The sequence below is a fragment of the Bufo bufo genome, chromosome 3 (genome assembly GCF_905171765.1).
Source record: "Bufo bufo chromosome 3, aBufBuf1.1, whole genome shotgun sequence".
NCBI classification, from domain to species: domain Eukaryota; kingdom Metazoa; phylum Chordata; class Amphibia; order Anura; family Bufonidae; genus Bufo; species Bufo bufo.
In genome coordinates, this window is record NC_053391.1 from 133,919,236 (window position 1) to 133,944,631 (window position 25,396).

General features: G+C 42.4%; 1 protein-coding gene across 1 annotated transcript in view; it reads right to left on the reverse strand.

The window, feature by feature from the left end:
- LIMK1 (LIM domain kinase 1) overlaps nucleotides 1-25,396 on the reverse strand; it is a 115,816-nt gene that overhangs the window by 63,957 nt on the left and 26,463 nt on the right. Inside the window, exon 2 of the mRNA XM_040423606.1 lies at nucleotides 4,030-4,126. Within this exon, the coding sequence (XP_040279540.1) occupies nucleotides 4,030-4,126 (97 nt within the window). The remainder of the gene's footprint in view (nucleotides 1-4,029; nucleotides 4,127-25,396) is intronic.

Here is a 25,396-nt window from a genome sequence, read left to right on the forward strand (position 1 = left end):
TCACGGGCATCCAGTATGGTTTTACGGCCTTGACCCTTACGCACAGAGATTGTTCCAGATTCTCTGAATCTTCGGATGATGTTATGCACAGTTGATGATGATAGATGAAAAGTCTTTGCAATTTTTCGCTGGGTAACACCTTTCTGATATTGCTCCTCTATCTTTCTGCGCAACATTGTGGGAATTGGTGATCCTCTACCCATCTTGGCTTCTGAGAGACACTGCCACTCTGAGAAGCTCTTTTTATACCCAATCATGTTGCCAATTGACCTAATTAGTGTTAATTGGTCTTCCAGCTCTTCGTTATGCTCAAATTTACTTTTTCCAGCCTCTTATTGCTACTTGTCCCAACTTTTTGGGGATTTTTTGACACCGTGAAAATTGGAATCAACATATTTTTCCTTTAAAATGATACATTTACTCGGATTAAACGTTTGATCTGTCATCTACGTTCTATTACAAATAAAATATTGACATTTGCCATCTCCACATCATTGCATTCAGTTTTTATTCACAATTTGTTTAGTGTCCCAACTTTTTTGGAATCCGGTTTGTACTCAGATGTGTAGTTCAGCTGCCTACTTCTGGAGCTGGAGCTTCTGGAAACAGCTGATTGGTGAGAGTGCTGGGAGTCAGAACCTGGCTAATCTGATAATGGTGACCTGTCCTATCGATAGGTCATCAATACTTAAATGGCCCATCATGGACATTGGAGGCATATCGCTAGCACCTCTGGGACCTGCCCCTATCCTTAGACTTCATGCGTGGCTGAAAACAGCCGGGGGCGGCATGCTCAGCTATATTCATAAGTCCCACTGAAATGAATGGGAAGCGCACTATGCAAGCGCGGCCACCACTCCATTCACTTCTATGGGGCTGACGGAAATAGCTGAGCCAGCACTCAGCTATTTTCGTCGGTCCCATAGAAATGGAGGACGGCCGTGCATGCCTGGTGTGACCTCCTGCACATTCTGAGCTCCGTTCCCTTCAGGGCCCACACCTATCAGATATTGAAGGCACATCACTGTCCAAGATGGACCAACCCCTTTAAGTCCCGGAGGAGACCTCTTTAAATGGTCACTAACCTTTCAACAAACTTTGTATAAATTATAGGTGAAGATAAGAAGCTGTAACAAATCTTATGAGAGAAACATGCTCTTTTCTCCCACTAGCAGTTCACTAGTCCTCCTCAATCCTGCCTTTGTTGTGGAGCAACACAATGCCCAACTGCTGGTGTGATGATCTGGAGAGCTATCAAATACGACAGTCGAAGACCCCAAGTAGTGATACGAGGGACACTAACAGCTCAGTGATATGTGCAGAACATCCTGCGGCCACATGAGTTGCCTTTCATGGCAGGGCTTCCAACTGGCATTTTTCAGCAGGATGATGTTCATCCACCCACACAGCAAGGGTTTCCCAGGAATATCTCAGCCAAATTACAACACTTCCTCAGCCTGCCCTGTCACCAGATTTATCGCCAATCGATCATTTACGGGACCAGGTGGGACGCCAGCTTCAGCAAACTACGAGTGTGCAGGATCTACAGGCCTATCTGCAATATCTGTGGGCAAATGTGCTGCAGGATACTATACAGACCCTGTATCCTCCATGCCCAACCGTATCTCATCTTGTATCCAGGCTAGAGGCGGACCATTTTACTGTTTCCCCAATAAACTTACCCTATCACGATAATGTTGCAATCACTTACATATATCATTATTACATTCACATATAGAAAGCTTTATTCGATTCCAACAACTCCTTCTTTGGTGAGTTTTTTTTTGTCAATAGGTGCATGTTCCTCTCATGTTTCCAAAAGTTTACGTCAAGTAATCTGGTTTCTTCCAATACTTCAAAACATAGCCTGCTTACTTCTCTTTCGATTTCCATGAATGAAATTGCTCATACTGTCCCAGTGGGGACGGGACTTTGTTTCTATCAAGTGTTGTGGAATATGGCGATGACTGAATTATGGGAAACAAATATTGCATACAGAACTTTTTGTTTAGCTGCCTCTCCGAGCTTGTTATTCTTTATTACCCGTTTTGCTACCGGCTGTAAAAGCTGCAGCGTCATTCATTAGACTAAGTGCTGCTTACAGTGGCAGAGGACTATATTCTACATTACTGTCTGAAGGGCAGCGTAAGAACAAATCTGTATTAGGCTACGTTCTGTCTGTGTTTCTGCCCACTGTTTAACCCCTTCAGGAGAAGACCAACTTTGGAAATTACGTTTTCAGTTTTTCTTCCTTGCATTCCAAGGGCCATTAATTTATTTATTTTTCCACTGACATACTGTAGCCATATGGGGGTATGTTATTTTTTTTTTTAGAACAAACTGTATTTGTTTAATATCAGTATTTAAAGGGGTTGTTCACTCCTGGGGTCCTCCCGGGCAGAACCCCCAGCATGGCCAGATGTGCGGAGGGATTCAAACTTACCTGACCCCTGCTGCTGGGTTCTGACTCCTTTGCTCCCCCCAAGACCGCTGCAGTTCTCAGGGCTCCCCGTATCAATATTCAGTTTGATGCGTGTCACGTGGCCGCTGCAGCCAATGGCTGGCTAAAGTTGTGACGTGTCTCCCATGTGTCATGTCACTGGGTGACATAATGCATGTGACCACTGCAGCCAGTCATTTGTCGCAGTGGCCATGTGACCTGCATCAACATCTGGTCTGGTGTTAAGAGCTGCAGGGTCCCGGAGGGAGCGATGGAGCAGGAACCCAGCAACAGATTTCAGGTAAGTATGACTCCCTCAGCAAGTCCAGCCACGCTGGGGTCTGTACAAGAGGACCCCAGGGGGAACCTTTAATGTGTAATAATAATGTACTGCCAAACTATAAAAAATAATTTGTGGCGAGGTGAAAATAATATATATATATATACACACACACACACACACACACACTGTATTTTTCGCCCTATAAGACGCACTTTGTTCCCCCAAAAGAGGGGGGAAATGGCAATGCCTTATAGGGCAAATACTAATGAGCCATTCCATTATGAAAGCTCTCATTAGTACAGTAGGACCGGAAACGTTGAATACAGTGCTCCTTGTGTTGGCTTTGTATTCACCGCTACCTGGCCTTCTTCTGCCAACGTTGCATTGTGTCATGCACACAGTGTGAGGATGTAGGCGTTCTCTGTGACCTCATCCTGTGTGACGTCGGGTCACAGCGCAGTAGGAGGAGCGCTGAATCTCTGGTTTGGCGACGGCAGTGTCCAGAGCATGGAGAATTGAGTTGATTCATTTATTTTGTCTGATCTGAGGTCTGCTTGGAGGTCTGACCTGGGGTCTAATTAACACTGGGGGTCTGATCTGAGGTCTGATTGGGGGTCTGAGCTGGGTTCTAATAAACATTTGGGGTTTGATCTGAGGACTGATTGGGGATCCGAGTTGGGGGTCTAATTAACATTGGGCTTCTGACGAGAGGTCAGATTAACATTGGGGCTCTGAGCTTAGATCTAATTAACATTGCGGGTCTGATCTGAGGTCTGATGAAAAACATATTTTTCTTATTTTCCTCCTCTAAAACCTAAGTGAGTCTTATGGGCAGGTATTGCTCAAAAAATATGGCAGTTTAAATAGAAAATTTTTATAAAGTTTTACTACTTCAAAGGGAACCTGTCACCTGGATTTCAGGTATAGAGCTGAGAATATAGGTTGCTAGATGGTCGCTAGCACAAGCGCAATATGCAGTCCCCATAGCTCTGTGTGCTTTTATTGTGTCAAAAAAACTATTTGATACATATGCAAATTAACCTGAGATGAGTCCTGTCCCTGACTCATCTCAGGGACAGGACTCATCTCAGGTTAATTTGCATGCGTATCAAATCTTTTTTTTTTACACAATAAAAGCACACAGAGCTATGGGGACTGGGTATTGTGGATGTGCTAGCCTCCATCTAGCAACCCATGTCCTCAGCTCTATACACAAAATCCAGGTGACAGGTTCCCTTTAAATTAAACTTTTTTAAAGGGCTCGAATGTTCTAGTTACACAAGTCATTGGGGAAAAGGGAAAATACCTGAAACAGTCACTATGCCAATCCGAGTCCAAGGCCTGCAGATAACGTCCATCATAGATACTTTGTCCACAACTGGCACACACTGGCAGATCATTCCCTGAAAACGGAGAAAAGCGTGTGAACAGGAATACATTTTCAGTTGTTTTATGCATTCTTTATTTGTGACATATTTGTATGAAATGTATGCACTGAAATTATCTCAACCACCGGTCTAAAAGTATAAAGAATCAGCTAAATCTAAATCATTATAAATTTCATTATACATTTTTTTTAAAATCTGCAAACTCCATCCTTGTCTGAAATAACTCAGTTACCATACATTTTGAGATCGACATGGTGCAAGAATTGCCATTTTTCGGACTGTAAAAGGCAAAAAAAAAAAAGTTGCTAAAGAGTGTCTGCTTCTCTGGATGGGAGGCAGCTAAAGATATGGTTCTGGTCTTCTTTGAAAGCGGACAGCCTAAGCTTTAAAACAAGATCAGAATCAAATCAGTTAATATAGCTATTAGCAATGAAGTCAGAAACGATTGCAGATGAAAGTGAAACCAGGCTCCCTCCCGACCAGATTTCTAATAGCTATAAGTAGTGGAGAGAATGGTATGATTCTGATCTTGTTTTAAAGCTTAGACTGGCCATATCTATAGCCCAATTGGGAGCTATGAGTGGTTAAAGCAGCCCCCCCCCCCCTGTGAACTAAGCCAGCCTAGAAAGGGGGGAGAGGGTGGTTAATGGACTGTTACATGGTTAATGCAATTCTCCCCTGAGGGTTTTTCCTCATATTCGAGGCACTTGGGGTGTACACTTGGCAGCTTTTTATTCTTTTTTTCTGCATTTTTCTTATTTTTACTTTTACAAGCATAATTAAAATGTTATTTTATTTATATTAATTATATACTATTAATCCTTGAAATGTTTTATTACTTTATACTTTCTTGAAGGATCTCAATCACCCCTGACCTGTGACCCATGGACCAAGCGGTGGCTACATGGTGTTTGCATTTGTGTATACATATGTGCATGTTGTTTAATCCCTGATGAAAGGACTTTCCACTTCATTAAAACCACCAGGGAAGGTTAAATAATAATTTTCTGTTGTCTAAACTTGGGGTGTGTCTTATCATCAGAAAAATACTGTACTTTATTCATTAAAGGGGTTTTGCCATCACATACAATGGGGATACGCTGGGATATGTCCACATTGTCTAATAAGTGTGGGTCCCACCTCTGGGACCCGCACCTACATCGAGGACGGAGCGGAGAAATTAATGGAGGGCGCATTGTGCGTGTGCAGTCGCCCTCCATTCATTTCAATGGGGCCGCCAAAATAAAAATGAATGGGACCAGGGGGAGCAGCACTTGTATGGGAGCAGCGCTTTGTGGTGGACGGACCTTGCGATATGCCCTAATTGTATGTGATGGAAATACCCCTTTAACTTAAAACCTTGGAGATGCTGGAGATGAAGAACCCATTTTGGGATGTTGTGAGTACCTATTTTGAGTATTGAAATGTTCCAGAATTTCGACTAGAAGTTACCTATCAATATGTTGGAAAAAGTTACATTAATAAAGAATGACAACTATCATAGTAAAGTCGAAAAGGCCTCTCCTAAAGCAAGGATATGTCAAGAATTCTTGGTACTGTCCAATTCATCACTGCATCAAAACACCCCCTAAAAACATTAATTTTACTTATCGTTCATTTAAAAGAGCCCAAAATAGCCAAAATAAAATAAAATGATTAGCATCATAATGGTATCATAAGTCAATAGGCGCAATAGGTTCAAACATGTCCTGAGGAGCTAATATCACATAATACATTTAAATTGGATTATGAGCCATAATTACTCATACGATGACCCATCCAGTTCAGTGTTGAGATGCATATCCTTTCTTTTCTTTCTCTGTATCATGGTTTATGCAGATCAATCCACCATTTTTCATTCTCTACTCTCTACCATTTGCCCCTACCTATCAAGGGGAGCAATCGCTCAGTAAACGGTGCCCCCCACTACTCAATGGCTTTCCCTATTCAAACTATTGCACAACCGGCTCAATGTATTTCCCCTATTCAATAAAAGATTCACTGGTAGAAAGACTTTGATAAATGCTGGGATACCGACTCTTAGATACATTTGTGTCATTATCGTCAAAGCATTTATCAAAGTTGTACTAAGGCTACTTGATGGCCATTTCGTGTGCTGAAAAAAGTCCCTCGAACCTTCTATTAAATAGGGGAAACACATCGGGATGGTTGCATTCTTAGGGTGCAATAATTTGAATAGATATAGCCAAATGATGAGCAATTATTCTGCGTAATCCAATTTCAATGCATTACTAGTTGCCTATTGATCTATAATAGCTTTTTATTGCTATTTTAGGCTATTTTGGGCATTTTTAGATGAATTATAAGTTATGTTTTAATGCCAGGGGATGTTTTGATGCAGTGATAAATTAGGCCACTCTGTGGCTAAGATATATATCTCTGTAAATGCTGTAATTTGTTTAGTCATTCAGGTTATACTGTTCGTCTATAGGTTTAAAGGGGTTTCTCACTCTTTAGGTATCCTGCGGATACGTCATCAATCATCACTGAACACAGTCAAGATTCGTATGTCCGTTCCGCAGTCCCACAAAAAAGATAGAACATGTCCTATTCTTCTCCTTTTTGCGGACAAGAATAGGCATTGTTACAATGGGTCCAAAAAAAAACATGTGACACGCATTTTCCGTATTTTTTGCGAATGTGTGTTTTGCAGACCACAAAATACATACAGTCGTGTGAATGAACCCTTATTCTTATTCAGTTATCTCATGGATACATGAAACATGACCAATAGTTGGTCCCTACCATTTGTAATTAAATATATCATAAAAATGTACATTTTCCTATTTTACGTTAAAAAAATAAAAATACTCCTTTAAGACTTGCACATATATTTTGACCAAAAAATGGATGGAGCCTATGCTGTATGTGTAAACATGGCCTATATCTTCCATAAAAAGCAGTGGGAGTACAAATGTACTCATTACTGGTGACACACAGTTGTCCCTTACACCTTGTCTCCCAATTGAGTAGAAATATTGACCATGACCACTACTACAGGTAGAAAACTGTTTCAATTGCCACTCATAGTGTTGTAGTGGTTGCCTAAGCATGTCACTTGGCGTGACTGTCATGGACAGGCTTCCTAAAAATCAGACAGAACTGAACTTCAAGAAAAGAAAAGGCCCTCTAGACATGTAACTACTGTACTTCGTGGCCTTGCTGTTTATTTACAGCCTACGCAATGTAAGCCGGAGGGTCGGATTCTCAACCTCCATATCTACGTCAGGAAATTGCCCTCTCACCAAGCTCCCACAAACCTAGATTGTTATCCTCTCCGCTATGCATGTCAAACATTTTGGGAATGCCATCAAATCAACAACACAAAAATTCGCATCACGATACACATAAGGGCAGCTCCGGTTACATGGCACAATTTATCAAACTGTCGAGAAACAATTTGAAGGGGGTGATTGAAAAAAATCATTTTGGCAACATGGCGGATCAATAGTTAGCACTGTGGCTTTTCTGTGCTGAGATCCTGGGTCTGAATGTGACCATGGGGAGCATCAGCAAGGGGCTTGTTTGTCCTCCCCATGATCTCATATGCTCTCTTATGAGCATGCAAATCGAATCTGAGAAACTCCATTTCTTAGTTGGCGTGCATCTTTATATCCGATTTATACTTGCCGGCATGGGCAATTCAGCCTTGACCAGTTTCAATTTGACATGCCCCTTGTCTTACTGTGCATTTTTCTTTAGCGCTTGGGCACAATCTCACTGACACCACATTAAGACAAGCTGGGGGGTTTATTAGGATCTAATATACAGGTCAAGCTGATTGGTCAAGTATACTTAAAGGGGTATTCCCAAGCGATATGCCCTCAATGTCTGAAAGGTGCAGGTCCCTCCTCTGGGACCCACACCTATACTTAGAACGGAGCCTGAAAAGTACTGGAGGGCGCACTGTGCATACTCGGCTGCCCTCCATTCATTCCTATGGGAGCGCCAAAAATAGCCGAGCCAGCTATTTCCGCCAACCCCATAGAATTGAATGGGAGCTATTTTCGGCGATCCCATAGGAATGAATGGAGGACGGCTGAGCATGTGCAGAGCATCGTCCGGCTCTTTGCGGGCTCTGTTCTAACTAAAGGTGCGGGTTCCACCTCTTGGATCCTAGTGATACACTCCAATGCCCGAGATGGGAATGCCCCTTTAATTTCTGTTATTTATACATTTATGTCTGTATTAACTTTGAGGGGCATTACACTTCAGACATTTTGATATTCACCCTACACTTACTGGCATGGTCATGCGCAGATTGATTTTTGATGCTTTTGCTTACAGTATGTGGTTATATGTGCTTCTCTCGTTACATCCCTCTCTGCCTCCGGATGCTGATGCCACATTGGGGTCCTGCCAGGGCCTCGCTGGTATTTGTCATACATGTTTATACAGAGGAGTAACTGGAAATGACTGGGCCGCACAGCAAATTTTTGAAAGGGCCCTTCTCCCCCAGAAACTTCATCGCCACCTCTTCATCCCCTGCAACCTCCAATGTGACCCACTGTTTCTAGTCAAGATCGTTCTCTCAGACCAGGCCCGGCAGCCGCTCTGTCCGTTTCCTACACCTACACTGTACGTCACATCACTGTATATAATGTCATTGTATAATACTGTTGAAGGGTCTCTGTCCCTTTCTATACCTATACACTGTACGTCACATCACTGTATATAATGTCATTGTATAATACTGTTGAAGGGTCTCTGTCCCTTTCTATACCTATACACTGTACGTCATATCACTGTATATAATGTCATTGTATAATACTGTTGAAGGGTCTCTGTCCCTTTCTATACCTATACACTGTACGTCACATCACTGTATATAATGTCATTGTATAATACTGTTGAAGGGGCCCTGACAATAAAATCTTTTAGTCCTCCGCTTCGGTGGGCCCCTTCTGAGTTCAGGCCCCGTAGCAGCTTTTTCCCCTGCTTCCCATATAGATATGCCCTTGGGTTTATACTAATTGATAAGGTACCGTAGATGGTCTACGTGTCTAATTATTTTGTCAATTACTTTCACATGTGCAATGTATATAAAGAGACAACACATGGCTGGATTCACTACCTTTTCAATGTGTTCATTTCCATTTTTTTTTATTGTACTTTCTAGGTATTTTGGGATACACTTTTGACTTTGGGGTGGCTCACATCACTACTAGGGATGAGCGAATTTCATATTTTGAAGTTCGTTTGCGGGTTCGTGTTGTGGTATTTACTGAATTGTGTTATGGATTCCATTACCACGGACCATAACGCAATCCCATGACGGAATGCCTTTAGAGGCATTCCGTCATAATAGAAGTCTATGGCCTGCAAAACGGATCCGTCCGGTTTATGTTATGCTGGAGTCCTAATTGTATTCCATTGTATTTTTTCATTTGCCACAATTATATGATACAGCTAATAACCCCACAGGATAGGGGATAACTATCAGATCGGTGGGGGCCCTGTGTCCCCTGAAATGAACACATCAGCCAGTTGCGCATGCGCGTGGCCGCTCCATTCATTTCCATGGAATTTCCAGAGATAGCAGAGTACAGAAGATGAATGGAGCAGCCGCACACATGCCCGACCGACCGCTTCGTACATTTTAGGAGGGCTCCAGGAGGTACAGGTCCCCCATTTTCGTGATCAGTTGGGGTCCCAGCGGTAGGACCCCCACCGATCTAATAGTTAGCCCTATCCTGTGGAATCTGGATAGGGGATAACTTCTAACAAATGGAATACCCCTTTAAGGTATACAATGCACTCAGTTGATTATATTTGCATTTTGCACTGTGTATTGAATATTTGGACTTTTGGCATGTGCGTATCTCTCTTTTGTGTGCTCTTAAGATAGTCATATTTTCCATTACATTTGTGGGTGTGTACAGATTTATTTCGGATCTTCTTTTCCTCTTGGTTTCTGTCCTCCCTGTGTGTACACGAGTTTTCTCTGGTACGGTGGTTTCGTTTTATACTAAAAAAACATTCTAAAATTGGTGCGAGTGTGTATTCCCTATGAACTGCAGATTGTCAACCCTATTGGAGCCAGCGACCTACAGTATGTGAGTGATGACATTTTTTAAACTTGTGGCCACAATCTACCATAATATAGGTAAAATCGGACAACGAACATTTACATTTAACCTTTTTATGTTTGATCAATTGTAATTAACAATACATAATAGTGCTAGCAATTATCATTGATCATTTTTTGCTTTTACAATGGGTTCGCATGCTGCGGCAGCTCCTAGCAGATGAAATAGCGCCCACCCACATTGGCTACACAATTTTCAAGGTAATAGCTTTGTTTTACCCACCAAATTGTGTGTTGGGTCTGGTATAGCACAGCATCTATATTTAAAAAGGATCGGTCATCTCTCCTGAAGTGTGTTTTAGTGAATGATTGTATTCCTCATTAAAGGATCATTCTGCTGCCAGTGTCAAACAATTGATAAAATCATTCATAAAATTCTAGAAGGAAATTGGAATAATAGCGGCATGGCACATCAGATAGTTATATGAAAAGATTTACCCGAATTGCTATTACGTGGGGAATCCCATTAATCTATAAACTAGATATGTCGGGAGAGGTGACCGTTCCCCTTTAAAGTGTTCCTGAGTTTTGAAAAAAAGTTTTCATAATGGCCGTGCTTCTTTGTATAATCATAACAGTTATGTTTGGGCTTCCCTAAAGTACGTACTTTTCAGACATATTATTCCCTGTTTCAGATGCACCGCTAGATGCATTTCACTCAGAAGCAGAGGGTGTATCTATTTTGCCAGTACAGTATGCAGAGCCCAAAGAGTTGATAAGGATGAATGAATAAGACAGGTTAGGCTACTTTCACACTGGCGTTTTGGCTTTCCGTTTGTGAGATCCGTTCAGGGCTCTCACATGCGGTCCAAAACGGATCAATTTTGCCCTAATGCATTCTGAATGGAAAAGGATCCGCTCAGAATGCATCAGTTTGCCTCCGTTCCGTCTCCATTCTGCTTTAGAGGCGGACACCAAAACGCTGCCTGCAGCGGTTTGGTGTCCTTCTGCCGAAACTAAGCCAAACGGATCCGTTCTGACACACAATGTAAGTCAATAGGGACGGATCAGTTTTCACTGGCACAATATGGCACAATAGAAAACGGAGCCGTCCCCCATTGACTCTCAATGGTGTTCATGACGGATCCGTCTTGGCTATATTAAAGATAATACAAGCTGATCCGTTCTGAACGAATGCAGACGGTTGTATTATCTGAACGGATCCGTCTTTGCAGATCCATGACGGATCCGCACAAAAGGCGAGTGTGAAAGTAGCCTAATTGGTATATAGTGGCTCACCCTTCCTTATACTACGGTGAAGGTGCTCTGTTTTTTGTGTGACTCACCCAGTCAGTCAAGGAACTAAAATGGATAACTTCAAAGTGAAAAACAGGCACTCACCATCTGTATAGCAAAATTTGTCTGTAAAACATCACATTTATTAACGTAGAGTACACAAGAATTATGAGTAAACGAGTATAAATAAAATACCATATAAAACATCATATAAAATAAAAATATCCCCTTAAAATGTTCAAATAAAATTGAGAAACTTGTAAGCATACGTCAATTCCACCATCTGTCAATTATACTCGTTTACTCATAATTCTTGTGTACTCTACGTTAATAAATGTGATGTTTTACTGACAAATTTTGCTATACAGATGGTGAGTGCCTGTTTTTCACTTTGAAGGATGAATAAATCACTTACAGAAAGGCAGGGGGCTCCTGTGGTGTTAAAGGGAACCTGTCACCGGGAATTTGGGTATAGAGCTGAGGACATGGGTTGCTAGATGGCCGCTAGCACATCTGCAATACCCAGTCCCCATAGCTCTGTGTGCTTTTATTGTGTAAAAAAAACAAAACGATTTGATACATATGCAAATTAACCTGAGATGAGTCCTGTCCCTGACTCATCTCACATACAGGACTCATCTCAGGTTAATTTGCATATGTATCAAATCGTTTTTTTTTTTTTACACAATAAAAGCACACAGAGCTATGGGGACTGGGTATTGCGGATGTGCTAGCGGCCATCTAGCAACCCATGTCCTCAGCTCTATGCACAAAATCCCGGTGACAGGTTACCTTTAAAGACCTCTTACCTCTCCCGACATGTCTGTTTTAATAGCATCATGCATTCCCCATGTAATAAGAATTTTGGAGCATCTTTTCTTATGGCTCTATGTTGTGCCATTCCTTTATTATTTGTACTAGAAGTAATGAACGAATAGCTAGCAGTCTGCAGTAAGGGTACAGAGGGGTGTAACCAGTTGGCAGTGTGCACCTGCACAAACTCACTGTATCCAATCAGTGCTGCCATTTTAGGCCGAAGCAGGTACACCCCCCAACTGGTTACCTCCCCTCTGTACCCTTACTGCAGACTGCTAGCAATTTGTTCATTACTTCTAGTACAAATAATAAAGGAATAGCACAACATAGAGCCATAAGAATAGATGCTCCAAAATTGTTATTACATGGGGAATGCATGAAGCTATTAAAGTTTTCATTTTGATTAAAAAGCGATTTTTCAAATATGCTAATGAAGCCTCAAGGTGCCCAGAGGGGTGTTATTCCTCTCCTCAAGTGCCCAGTAACGCCCCCCTGCAGTGCCCAGCCGGCCTTTATTTCAAGCCCAGCACGCCTCCTCATAAATAAATTTACTCCCACATCGGAGCCGAACGGCGCCCCCCTCTCCGCTACGTCATGTAATTTATTCACCCCACGATCCTTGCGTCCTCCTTTCTTTCCCCAGAGATCTCGCGCATCGGCAGTATCGCCGACTGCCTGCGCCTGTTCTATACTACGGCTCCTGAGGGCAACAGCGCTCTGATTACATCACTGGGCTCGGCGCATGCCCAGTGACACTATTGACTGTACCCTTACTGCAGACTGCTAACAATTCATTCATAACTTCTAGTACAAATAATAAAGGAATGGCGCATCACAGAGTCATAAGAATAGACGCTCTAAAACAGACATGTCGGGAGAGGTAAGAGGTCCTCTTTAAAGGGAACCTGTCACCTGGATTTTGTGTATAGAGCTGAGGACATGGGTCGCTTTTTGATCAAAATGAATTAACTTGAATAAAAGAAAGACCCTTGCTGGAATGAAGGTACTTTATTGAACATTGCTATGTTAACAGTTTAATATGATCAAACTAGGAGGACCTTTCACCACTCCTGACATTCCTGTTTTAATAAATACATGTATTCCCCATGTAATAACAATTCTGGAGCATCTACTCTTATGGCTCTGTGTTGTGCTTTTACTTTATTAGTTCAAATAGAATGAATTGCTAGCAGCCTGCAGTAAGGGTACAGAGGGGTAGAAACCAGTTTGGGGGGGTCCCTGCGCAGACTCACTTTATCCAATCAGTGCTGCCATTTTCAAACTGTGCAGGTACACCCCCATGTTATTACATGGGGAATGCATGTAGCTATTAAAACAGGCATCTCAGGAGAGGTGAAAGGTCCTTTTTAAGTATGTGGGTGGGCATTTTTGAATATCATTACAGTGGATATAGCCTTCAGTTCCTGTGATGCAGCAACAACACAGTACAATAACTGTAATTTTTACTTCCATAGGTCCTATACGGAGGTTGAGTCCTAAACCCTGAATATGCATATTGTTCTGTGTCTCTACACCCACTGGGAATCACCCCTTGATATTCAGAGCGTGCCACTTATTAATTACCACAGGGCCTTTCATGCATAAAATATGTCCCTATTCTCAATAAGTTATACAGAAAGTACAGAGCTCAGTTTATCTAGGCAAGATTAACGGGGCACATTTTGGGCCTCCTTGCGCACTGGTCCAGAGGTCGCCACCCAGAATATTTCCATTATTATAATTAGTACCAGCTCATTACAAGAATAGATGGAAGTCTTTGATATCCCCTTCTTCCAAGTAGCAGAATGAATGGCCTCTCATAGCTGGTGTATCACTTAATGCAAGTACAGTGCAAGTACAGTACAGCTCTGAATTATTTAAATGTTCTCACAGATACGGTAATTGGGAATTGCTTAAAACCAGAAAAAAGAGATTTGTCATCTACCTGGAGGGCACCGTAGAGAAGACTCCATGAGACTACCAGTTTAAAGGTTTCTCTATTGATATTTAGCATTTACAGTCAGGTCCATAAATATTGGGACATCGACACAATTCTAACATTTTTAGCTCTATACACCACCACAATGGATTTGAAATTAAACGGACAAGATGTGCTTTAACTGCAGACTGTCAGCTTTAATTTGAGGGTATTTACATCTAAATCAGGTGAACGGTGCAGGAATTACAACAGTTTGCATATGTGCCTCCCACTTTTTTGGTGCTACTATTGATGCATCCCCCCCCCCCCCCCCATACGTTTACCCTCGCCACGCTCTGACTTTATTAGAGACGAGGTGCAGTACCGCTGCATGCTATGCGGTGGTGTCCGGCTATGCCGAATACGGTGACTCTGGTAATCTGCTCCTCTGCCAGAGATGTGAATGTAGTCTTAGGCCTCTTTCACACTGGCGAGATTTCCGCGCGGGTGCAATGCGTGAATTGAAGGCATTGCACCCGCACTGAATCCGGACCCATTCATTTCTATGGGGCTCTGCACATGAGCAGTGATTTTTCACGCATCACTTGTGCGTTGCGTGAAAATCGCAGCATGCTCTATATTGTGCGTTTTTCACGCAACGCAGGCCCCATAGAAATGAATTGGGTTGCGTGAAAATCGGAAGCATCTGCAAGCAAGTGCGGATGCTGTGCGATTTTCATGCACGGTTGCTAGGAGACGATCGGGATGGGGACCCGATCATTATTATTTTCCCTTATAAGGCCTCATGCACACGACCGTTGTGTGCATCCGTGTCCGTTGTTCCGTTTTCCGTGATTTTCTGCGGACCCATTGACTTTCAATGGGTCCATTGAAAACTCAGAAAATGCAGTTGTTCATCCGCGTCCGTGATCCGTGTTTCCTGTCCGTCCAAAAAATATGACCTGTCCTATTTTTTTGATGGACAACAGTTCACGGACCCATTCAAGTCAATGGGTCCGTGAAAAAACACGGATGCACACAAGATTGTCATCCGCGTCCGTGTCCGTGGCTACTTTCACACAGACGGATCCACAGATCCGTCTGCATAAAAAGCTTTTATGCAGCACCTGAGGGGTTAATTGTGCGGATCACAGCCCCCTGTAAGAGATCGGGTGCTGCCAGGCAGCAGGGGGCAGTCATGTACACAGTTCTTAGTATATTCTAACTTGAAGCATCCCCATCACTATGGGAACGCCTCTGTGTTAGAATATACTGTCGGATCTGAGTTTTCACGATATAACTCAAATCCGATGGTATATTTTAACATAGAGGCGTTCACATGGTGATGGGGACGCTTCAAGTTAAAATATACCATCGGATTGGAGAAAACTCTGATCCGATGGTATAATAGGGACTCCTGACTTTACATTGAAAGTCAATGGGGGACGGATCCGTTTGCAATTGCACCATATTGTGTCAATGTCAAACGGGTCGGTCCCCATTGACTTGCATTGTAAGTCAGGACGGATCCGTTTGGCTCCGCACGTCCAGGCGGACACCAAACAACATTTTTTTTTTTCTTTCCTTCATGTCCGTGGATCCTCCAAAAATCAAGGAAGACCCACGGAAGAAAAAACGGACACGGATCACGGAACTACGGAACCCGTCTTTGCGGACCGCAAAAAAAACGGTCGTGTGCATGAGGCCTAATATGGTTATAAGGGAAAAGAATAGCATTCTTAATACAGAATCCATAGTAAAATAGGGCTGGAGGGGTTAAAAAAATAAAAAATAATTTAACTCACCTAATCCACTTGTTCGCGCAGCCCGGCTTCTCTTCTGTCTTCTTCTTTACTGTGCAGTAGGAAAAGGACCTGTGGTGATGTCACTGCGCTCATGACATGGTCCGTCACATGATCCATCACATGATCATGTGGTGAGCGCAGTGATGTCATCAAAGGTCCCTTACCAGGTCTTGAAGAAAGAAGAAAGAAGAGAAGCCGGGCTTCGCGAACAAGTGGATTAAGGTGAGTTAAATTATTTTTTATTTTTTTAACCCCTCCAGCCCTATTTTACTATGCATTCTGTATTAGGAATGCTATTATTTTCCCTTATAACCATGTTATAAGGGAAAATACCGTAATACAATCTACACAACACCTAACCCAAACTTCTGTGAAGAAGTCCGGCTTCGGGTCTGGGTACCAAACATCCCGATTTTTCTCACACGCGTGCAAAACGCATTAAAATGTTTTGCACTCGCGCGGAAAAATCCCGCATTTTCCAGCGACGCAGCCGCATCCCATCCGGCCCTAAAACATGACACCCGTGTGAAAGAAGCCTTAAAGCTAAATTTACATATGTATAATTTCTATTCTGTTTATCTTCTCCCTTGCACCAGAAAAGTGGCTTTAAAAAGTCGCCAGCTGTGAGTTTGTGGCTTTTTAAATGCAACTGCAAAAAAAAGTTGCAAGTGCCTCTTTTTACACCACCCTCGCCACTTTTCCAAAAGGGAGCGTGACAAGGGTGGGAAAGGGGCGTGGCCAGCAGCCGAGACAAATTTATCTTCGTTTCCACCAGTTTTCTGAGCTGTCGTAGATTTCTGTTTAGGCGCACAGACTGCCGGAGCATGTGCCTCGTCATAAATGTGGTGCATCCTCCAGCAGTGCAGGGGATATTAGTACACCTCCCCCTTACATCTAAATGGGAGTGTGCCTTCAACCAAAAAATTTTTTGCCCAAATACCTCATTTTAAATGGTCATCTAAACGTTAAAATAGCCTTAAGGACCACCTCTCGAACAAGGACTGGAACTGGAACCAGCTCTCAAATTGATCATAGTCCCACAACAGGCCCACACTGACTTTCAGGTCTGATCTTTTTACACATTTTGTTTTATTTTTAGCTTTTTAGCAGTGTACTTTTGTGCAATTTCCTAGGCTGATCTGGTCCACTGGTAACACTGGCAATCCTGTGCTAACCAGTATAGAGGATTATGGCATTGACTGATGGGGCAGGTCACTGCAGAACCCTATAAAGCTGTAGTATATATAACGTGGTGACAACAGATTACATTGACACCGCTGGCTGTAGACCTTTAAATCCTGTTTATGATCAGTTAGAAATCTATAAAACATAGAGCACCAATCACAATCACGTACAGCACAAGGGTATGGCCAGGGACATCTTCTGTGTCCCCAGGCTTCTGTTGTCATCTGCGTGCTCATCAGTATGCTTTCTCTGATGCAATCAATGGATTTTATGGGAGCTTTCATTTATCATCCATCCACTTGTCAATTGATGCATCAGAATAAAATGAAAAATCAAGACTATATGAATAACAAATGTAGAAAAGAACAAGGTACAGTAACCAGCACGAGCTTGTATTGGAGATGTTGGGTCTGATGTATATATACAGAGACGGACTGGGAACTTAACCTGGCCCTGGAAAACAAACCTATAAGTGGCCCCATGTTGTAGGAGTGTCCAAAGTGACAGAAGGCAGGGCAACACAAATAGGCAGAGCCATTAATACCATAGCGCAAAATACTGTCCAAGCAGAAACACATACCACAGTGCAGCACAATACACTGCCCAAAAGCTGTCCCTCTGTGGTAGCCATCAATAGCTGCCATTTTCTGTCCTCCTCCTCCAGTTGTCTCTGATTAGGATATGGAGCAGGGGGCTTAAGAGGTGAGATGTGGGCCACAGCAGTTGAATTCAGAGTGCATGTGCGGTCGCTGGTGGGGTACATGAATAGCTGATTCTCACAGGGTTCATTAACGCCGAGAGCTCATAGGAGCAGATAGGAGCTCTTGGGCAGCCCTCTGGGCATCGGCCCACCAGGAAATTTCCATGTAAGGTCTATGGCCAATCTGCCCTCTATATATACACCTTAAAGGGGTGTGAAGGAGAACATTTTTCTTGAAAAACAAAAAAAGGGCCGGAACATGTCAAAAACAACAAGGAAAGAGCTGAGACCCGTGTGTCAGGGGAACAGGCCGCCTAAAGACTGCATTTGGACTTTCTGAGGCAGAACTGCCACCAAGGTGACTTTTTGTTATGTTAACTTGCCATTGGGTGTGAAGTAACACCAACACTGCAAAAGTGATGTTTTGTTTTTGGCACCATGTGTAAATAAACACTGAAGTTTGAATAAAAAATAAAATAAAAAAACAACAAGGAAGCTCTACTCACCTCCACCAATCCCAGACGTTCTGATGCAGCTTCGGCACTCCCTTAAAGATGGCCGCATACATTAGCTAGAAATAGGTTGAAGGTCGAACAGCAGTTGAAGAAATGATTGTTTGCTAAACGCTTGTTATGTCATTGCGGCCATGCACATGTTGACTTATCAATAAACTGCAGTCATTGAGCATGGACTCCCATATTGTTGAGTGGATTAGGCAGTGGCTGAGTGACAGACAACAGAGGGTTGTAGTCAATGGAGAACATTCAAAACAAGGTCATGTTACCAGTGGGGTTCCACAGGGATCTGTACTGGGACCAATTTTGTTTAATATCTTCATAAGTGATATTGCAAAAGGCCTCGATGGTAAGGTTTGTCTTTTTGCTGATGACACAAAGATATGTAACAGGGTTGATGTTCCTGGAGGGAAACGCCAAATGGAAAAGGATTTAGGAAAACTAGAAGAATGGTCAGAACTCTGGCAACTGAAATTTAATGTGGATAAGTGCAAGATAATGCACCTGGGGCGTAAAAACCCAAGGACAGAATATAGAATATTTGACACAGTCCTGACCTCAGTATCTGAGGAAAGGGATTTAGGAGTAATTATTTCAGAAGACTTAAAGGTGGGAAGACAATGTAATAGAGCAGCACGAAATGCCAGCAGAATGCTTGGATGTATAGGGAGAGGTATAAGCAGTAGAAAGAGTGAAGTGCTTATGCCGCTGTACAGAACACTGGTGAGACCTCACTTGGAGTATTGTGCGCAGTACTGGAGGCCATATCTCCAGAAGGATATAGATACTCTAGAGAGAGTTCAGAGAAGAGCTACTAAACTGGTCCATGGATTGCAGGATAAAACTTACCAGGAAAGGTTAAAGGACCTTAATATGTATAGCTTGGAAGAAAGAAGAGACAGAGGGGATATGATAGAAACTTTTAAATACATAAAGGGAATCAACTCGGTAAAGGAGGAGAGCATATTTAAAAGAAGAAAAACTACCACAAGAGGACACAGTTTTAAATTAGAGGGGCAAGGGTTTAAAAGCAATATAAGGAAGTATTACTTTACTGAGAGAGTAGTGGATGCATGGAATAGCCTTCCTGCAGAAGTGGTAGCTGCAAATACAGTGAAGGGGTTTAAGCATGCATGGGATAGGCATAAGGCTATCCTTCATATAAGATAGGGCCAGGGACTATTCATAGGATTCAGATATATTGGGCAGACTAGATGGGCCAAATGGTTCTTATCTGCCGACACATTCTATGTTTCTATGACACACATATGGTCAATGACACCACGCACAGGACAAACCATCTTTCTTGGAACTTCTGTGGTTTTTATCAGAACTTTCTTTCATGGAAAGATTTTTCTAAGAGCTCATTCACATGACCACGCCGTGTTTTGTGGTCTGCAAATTGCGGATCTGAAAAACACGAATGCCACACGGGTGCGTTCTGCAATTTGCGGAGCAGAACAGGCTTCCCATTATAGAAATGCCTATTCTTGTCTGCAAAACAGACAATAATAGGACATGCTCTATCTTCTTTGCAGGGCCACAGAACAGGCCAGGGCTATCTTTAACGCGGGGCAAAAGGGGCAGCTGCCACGGGCCCAGTTGCTCGTGGGGGGTCCAAGGCAGCTGCCTCTTGAGCCCCTCTGGCCACTGCCCACAAATAATTTTTTGTCCCATAAGACGCATTCCCCCCCCCCCCCCCCGTGTCTTATGGGGTGAATACTAATCAGTGCTTCCATTATGGAAGCGCTGATTAGTACCGGAGGACCAAGAAGCGGTGAAAGCTCTGTACTCACCACTTCCTGGTCCTTGGCTGTCGGCTGTGCAGTGGCTGCGCACAGCATGACCTCACGCTGTGTGCAGCATTCACAGCCGACAGCCAAAGACCAGGAAGAAGAGAGAGAGAGTGCTGGTGGTGAGGAGCGGCGGCGTCCAGGAGCAGGAGAGGTAAGTTGTTTATTTATTTTATTTGTGCTGATGGCTGGGGGCTGATACATGAGGCTGGGGGGCTGATACATGAGGCTGGGGGGCTGATACATGAGGCTGGGGGGCTGATACATGAGGCTGGGGGGCTGATACATGAGGCTGGGGGGCTGATACATGAAGTTGGGGGGCTGAAACATGAGGCTGGGGGGCTGATATATGGCATTAGGGGGCTGATATATGGCATTGGGGGCTGATATGAGGTCTGATTGAGGGTTTTATTAAACAATGGGGGTCTGATTGGGGCTGTCAGCTGAGGTCTGATTAACATTGGGGGTCTGATTGGTGGTCTGACCTGAGGTGTAATGGAAAATAATGGCCACACATGATAAGATTCCCACACATGATAAAAGTCAGCCGAAATGTCTGATTTTGGTCATTTTAGGTGGCTACTGTTTGAAAAATTCATGCAAATGACCATCCATGATGGCCAATATATAAATATAATCAGCCAGCTTGGAAAACTTTGGCGTGCATGATCTGCTGAATTTACCCACTCATTCACCACTTTGTACAAGCTGCAAGGAGTCGGGCTCTTCAAAAATGACTCTCTGATCACAAGGTTTAGCCTGTCATATTGCTGGTGGGATCATTTATACAAATGGTCCCATAGACAACTGCATTTTTTTTTATCATTATATCTATGGGCGCTGCCACACATCAGGTTTTTTGATGCAGTTTTTGAAACATCAGGAATGAAACATAAAAGGGGAGAAAGTGTGCCCGACATGTGCAGACCTATTCCATGAATGGGTTGGCAATCCGCAAGAATCAGTCTGTTCCACAAAAAAATAGAACATGTATTTTCTTGTGGTGTGGAGGCATGGACCGAAATATCACAGAAGCACTCTGTAAAACGTCCGTGGGCTTCCGATCCATGCCTCCGCTCTGCACCACTCCATATCTTGTGGACCCATTCAAGTGATATGGGGCGCACAAGGTCGATGCCCGTATATTGTGGACCCGCTGTTTGCGGGCCGCAATACGGGCATGGGTCGCACATGTTCGTGTGCATGAGCCCTATGGCCGGCTCAGACAAACTCACATGGTCATCTTTTTGTCAAATCATCCCTTTCGCTCCAACAAAACAACGTTCCTTGTCAATACCACAGCTTTAGGTTAGAAAATGTCTTTTTGTTGAGCGTCCTGTGACACTCCTGAGATCCTGGTATGATTCAGAGGTGCAAAATTATGACCGGCACTCCTCCTTCTGGGTTGTATATGAGAATAATGATTAGTTATTCAATAAAATAAATAAAATAAAATGTGCTTATATCATCAAAAAACAATAAATAGAAACATAATATTTTACATATGGGGCCCCAAGTATTATTCTTGCAATGTATTGATGTATTGCTGCAAGAGGACAATATATGTGCAAAGACTACTTCAGGAATACATCTAACATTGCAATTAAAACATAAAATACTATTTATATCTAAAAACGGACCAAAAAATTGTTATTATATGAACAATTCATAAATTGAGTAATAGCTCATATATAGTTGTATAAACAATTCATAAATTGAGTTGTAGTTCATATATTATTAGAACGCATATAGCATAACTGAGGGTAGGTATAACGCATAATGTTTCATCAGCATAGTGTCCACTATATTCACAAATACATAATCGTGGTGTCTTACCACGTGCTCCCCCTCCTCCTCCTACACTTGCTGGTCTCCAGATAAGTATCTCAATGCGAAGTTGTGCGGGACTATATTCAATTCCCCTCGTCCTCTTACCCGACTTGAGCTTGATCTCCTCTCGATGGGAAAAACTTACATGTGAGGCTGTACAGTTCCTCTTACTCAGGGCAGCTTACAAATGGAGCAGTCTCTGAGCGTGGATAGCTTGTGTACGGGGCTGTGCGCTCTCCCCTCCTCCTTCCGATAGACCTCAGGTGGATCTCTTCTTACTGAGGTAGCATACCACAGTACTCCCCTCCTCCGCTTGTTGATTCTGGAGCGGGGCTCTCAAACTTGGCTGCTGAATAAAATAAATATCTCTTGCATGCAAGAAAAATATATCAATCAAAAACAAGCCAAATGCCAGACGCGTTTCAGAGCTCAACTCCTTCCTCAGTGGCCATATTTATTTTGACTCATTGTTCCCCTTTTTATTATCAAGTCATAGCCAAAACATGAACTGGATTTCATCTGTACTGTATGGGGAAAACATTGCCTGGATCCATAAATTGTAATATAGTTTTGTTTGTAATCATGTGAAAAGTCACTTAATCAGTTAGAAGTCCTCTATTTTGTGGTTCATCTTATATCATCCATCACATAGAGACCAAATTTTCAAAATTGTAATTTTTTTTCCTTACGTTTTCCATGCATTTTTTATGCAGTTTTATTAGGTGCGTATGCGTTTTTTTGTATCATGTTACTTGTCACAAAAACCTCAATCTTTCTATGAAAATTTCCATTAATCAAAAAAATATAAACTAACATATGAAATAATAATGTTTAAAAAATATAAATAATTCATTGTTAATATGTAGAGGGTTCCACTTTCAACACACACCTTTTGTTCTGTACTTTAATGTCTAATCTTTTTCCAAATAAATGTACCTTCATTGGACGTATATAGGGATGGGGGCCCATTGCAGAGGGGAGATCGGGGGGTGCTGGTAAAAACAGCCTGACCCCGGTGTCCCATCGGCTCTGAGCTTCTATCCCAAACTTCAAAGAAATCCAAATAATTCCATATCTGCATTCAATCTCTGTGGTATCAAGGTATCAAATTCATACATTTTTCCTTGATTCAGCCCGGGACATACGTGCAATATGATCCCCCCTCTCCAGTGTTCTCCAATCTTTTCTATGGCTTGGAATATTTGTTGTGATAATCTTTAAAATCTTTTGAAACCGTTTCTAATGTTTGTTATGTGTTCTGATATCCTTTTTTTCATTGTACGTTTGGTTCTCCCTATATATTGCTTTTTGCATGGGCACTGGATCATGTACATAAAACTTGATGTATTACATGTCAGAAATTCTTTAATTTCCCATTTATACGTGTTATATGTGGAACATACCAGGCTAACTTTTTTGGAGCCCATGGTAGTTTTACAATTTCTGCAACTAAAAATCCCTTTATACCCACCCACCTAGGTACTGTAGTATCTTCGGTCACATGTTGTTTGATAGTCGGAGCTACTTTTAATCCCAATGTAGGTACCTTAGTATGTAATTCTTGGATTCATTGGTAACATTGGACCAATTATTTTGTCTCTAAGTAGATGGTGCCAATGTTCTTTATTATTCTCTCCACTGTTTTGTATTGAGACTTAAATGGAAGAATCATCTGTACTTCTGTTTGTATGTCTATGACTTTTTTTGGCAGAAAAAACTCCTTCTATCCATCATTTTGACTTTTAACGTATAAATAGGAAATTAAAGAATTTCTGACATATAATACATCAAGTGTTATTTACATGATCCAGTGCCCATGCAAAAAGCAATAGATAGGGAGAACCAATCTTTTTTATGACTACAAATGTGTCTTGGGATATTTGTTGTCATAATCTTTAAAATGTTTTGATACTGAGTGTTTCTCAAAACCGAATGTTTGTTATGTGTTCTGATATCCTTTTTTTCATTGTACGTTTGGTACAATGAAAAAAAGGATATCAGAACACATAAACATTCGGTTTTGAGAAACACTCAGTATCAAAACATTTTAAAGATTATGACAACAAATATCCCAAGACACATTTGTAGTCATAAAAAAAAGATTGGACAACACTGGAGAGGGGGGATCATATTGCACATACACTGCGTGCAGAATTATTAGGCAAATGAGTATTTTGACCACATCATCCTCTTTATGCATGTTGTCTTACTCCAAGCTGTATAGGCTCGAAAGCCTACTACCAATTAAGCATATTAGGTGATGTGCATCTCTGTAATAAGAAGGGGTGTGGTCTAATGACATCAACACCCTATATTAGGTGTGCATAATTATTAGGCAACTTCCTTTCCTTTGGCAAAATGGGTCAAAAGAAGGACTTGACAGGCTCAGAAAAGTCAAAAATAGTGAGATATCTTGCAGAGGGATGCAGCACTCTTAAAATTGCAAAGCTTCTGAAGCGTGATCATCGAACAATCAAGCGTTTCATTCAAAATAGTCAACAGGGTCGCAAGAAGCGTGTGGAAAAACCAAGGCGCAAAATAACTGCCCATGAACTGAGAAAAGTCAAGCGTGCAGCTGCCAAGATGCCACTTGCCACCATTTTGGCCATATTTCAGAGCTGCAACATCACTGGAGTGCCCAAAAGCACAAGGTGTGCAATACTCAGAGACATGGCCAAGGTAAGAAAGGCTGAAAGACGACCACCACTGAACAAGACACACAAGCTGAAACGTCAAGACTGGGCCAAGAAATATCTCAAGACTGATTTTTCTAAGGTTTTATGGACTGATGAAATGAGAGTGAGTCTTGATGGGCCAGATGGATGGGCCCGTGGCTGGATTGGTAAAGGGCAGAGAGCTCCAGTCCGACTCAGACGCCAGCAAGGTGGAGGTGGAGTACTGGTTTGGGCTGGTATCATCAAAGATGAGCTTGTGGGGCCTTTTCGGGTTGAGGATGGAGTCAAGCTCAACTCCCAGTCCTACTGCCAGTTTCTGGAAGACACCTTCTTCAAGCAGTGGTACAGGAAGAAGTCTGCATCCTTCAAGAAAAACATGATTTTCATGCAGGACAATGCTCCATCACACGCGTCCAAGTACTCCACAGCGTGGCTGGCAAGAAAGGGTATAAAAGAAGAAAATCTAATGACATGGCCTCCTTGTTCACCTGATCTGAACCCCATTGAGAACCTGTGGTCCATCATCAAATGTGAGATTTACAAGGAGGGAAAACAGTACACCTCTCTGAACAGTGTCTGGGAGGCTGTGGTTGCTGCTGCACGCAATGTTGATGGTGAACAGATCAAAACACTGACAGAATCCATGGATGGCAGGCTTTTGAGTGTCCTTGCAAAGAAAGGTGGCTATATTGGTCACTGATTT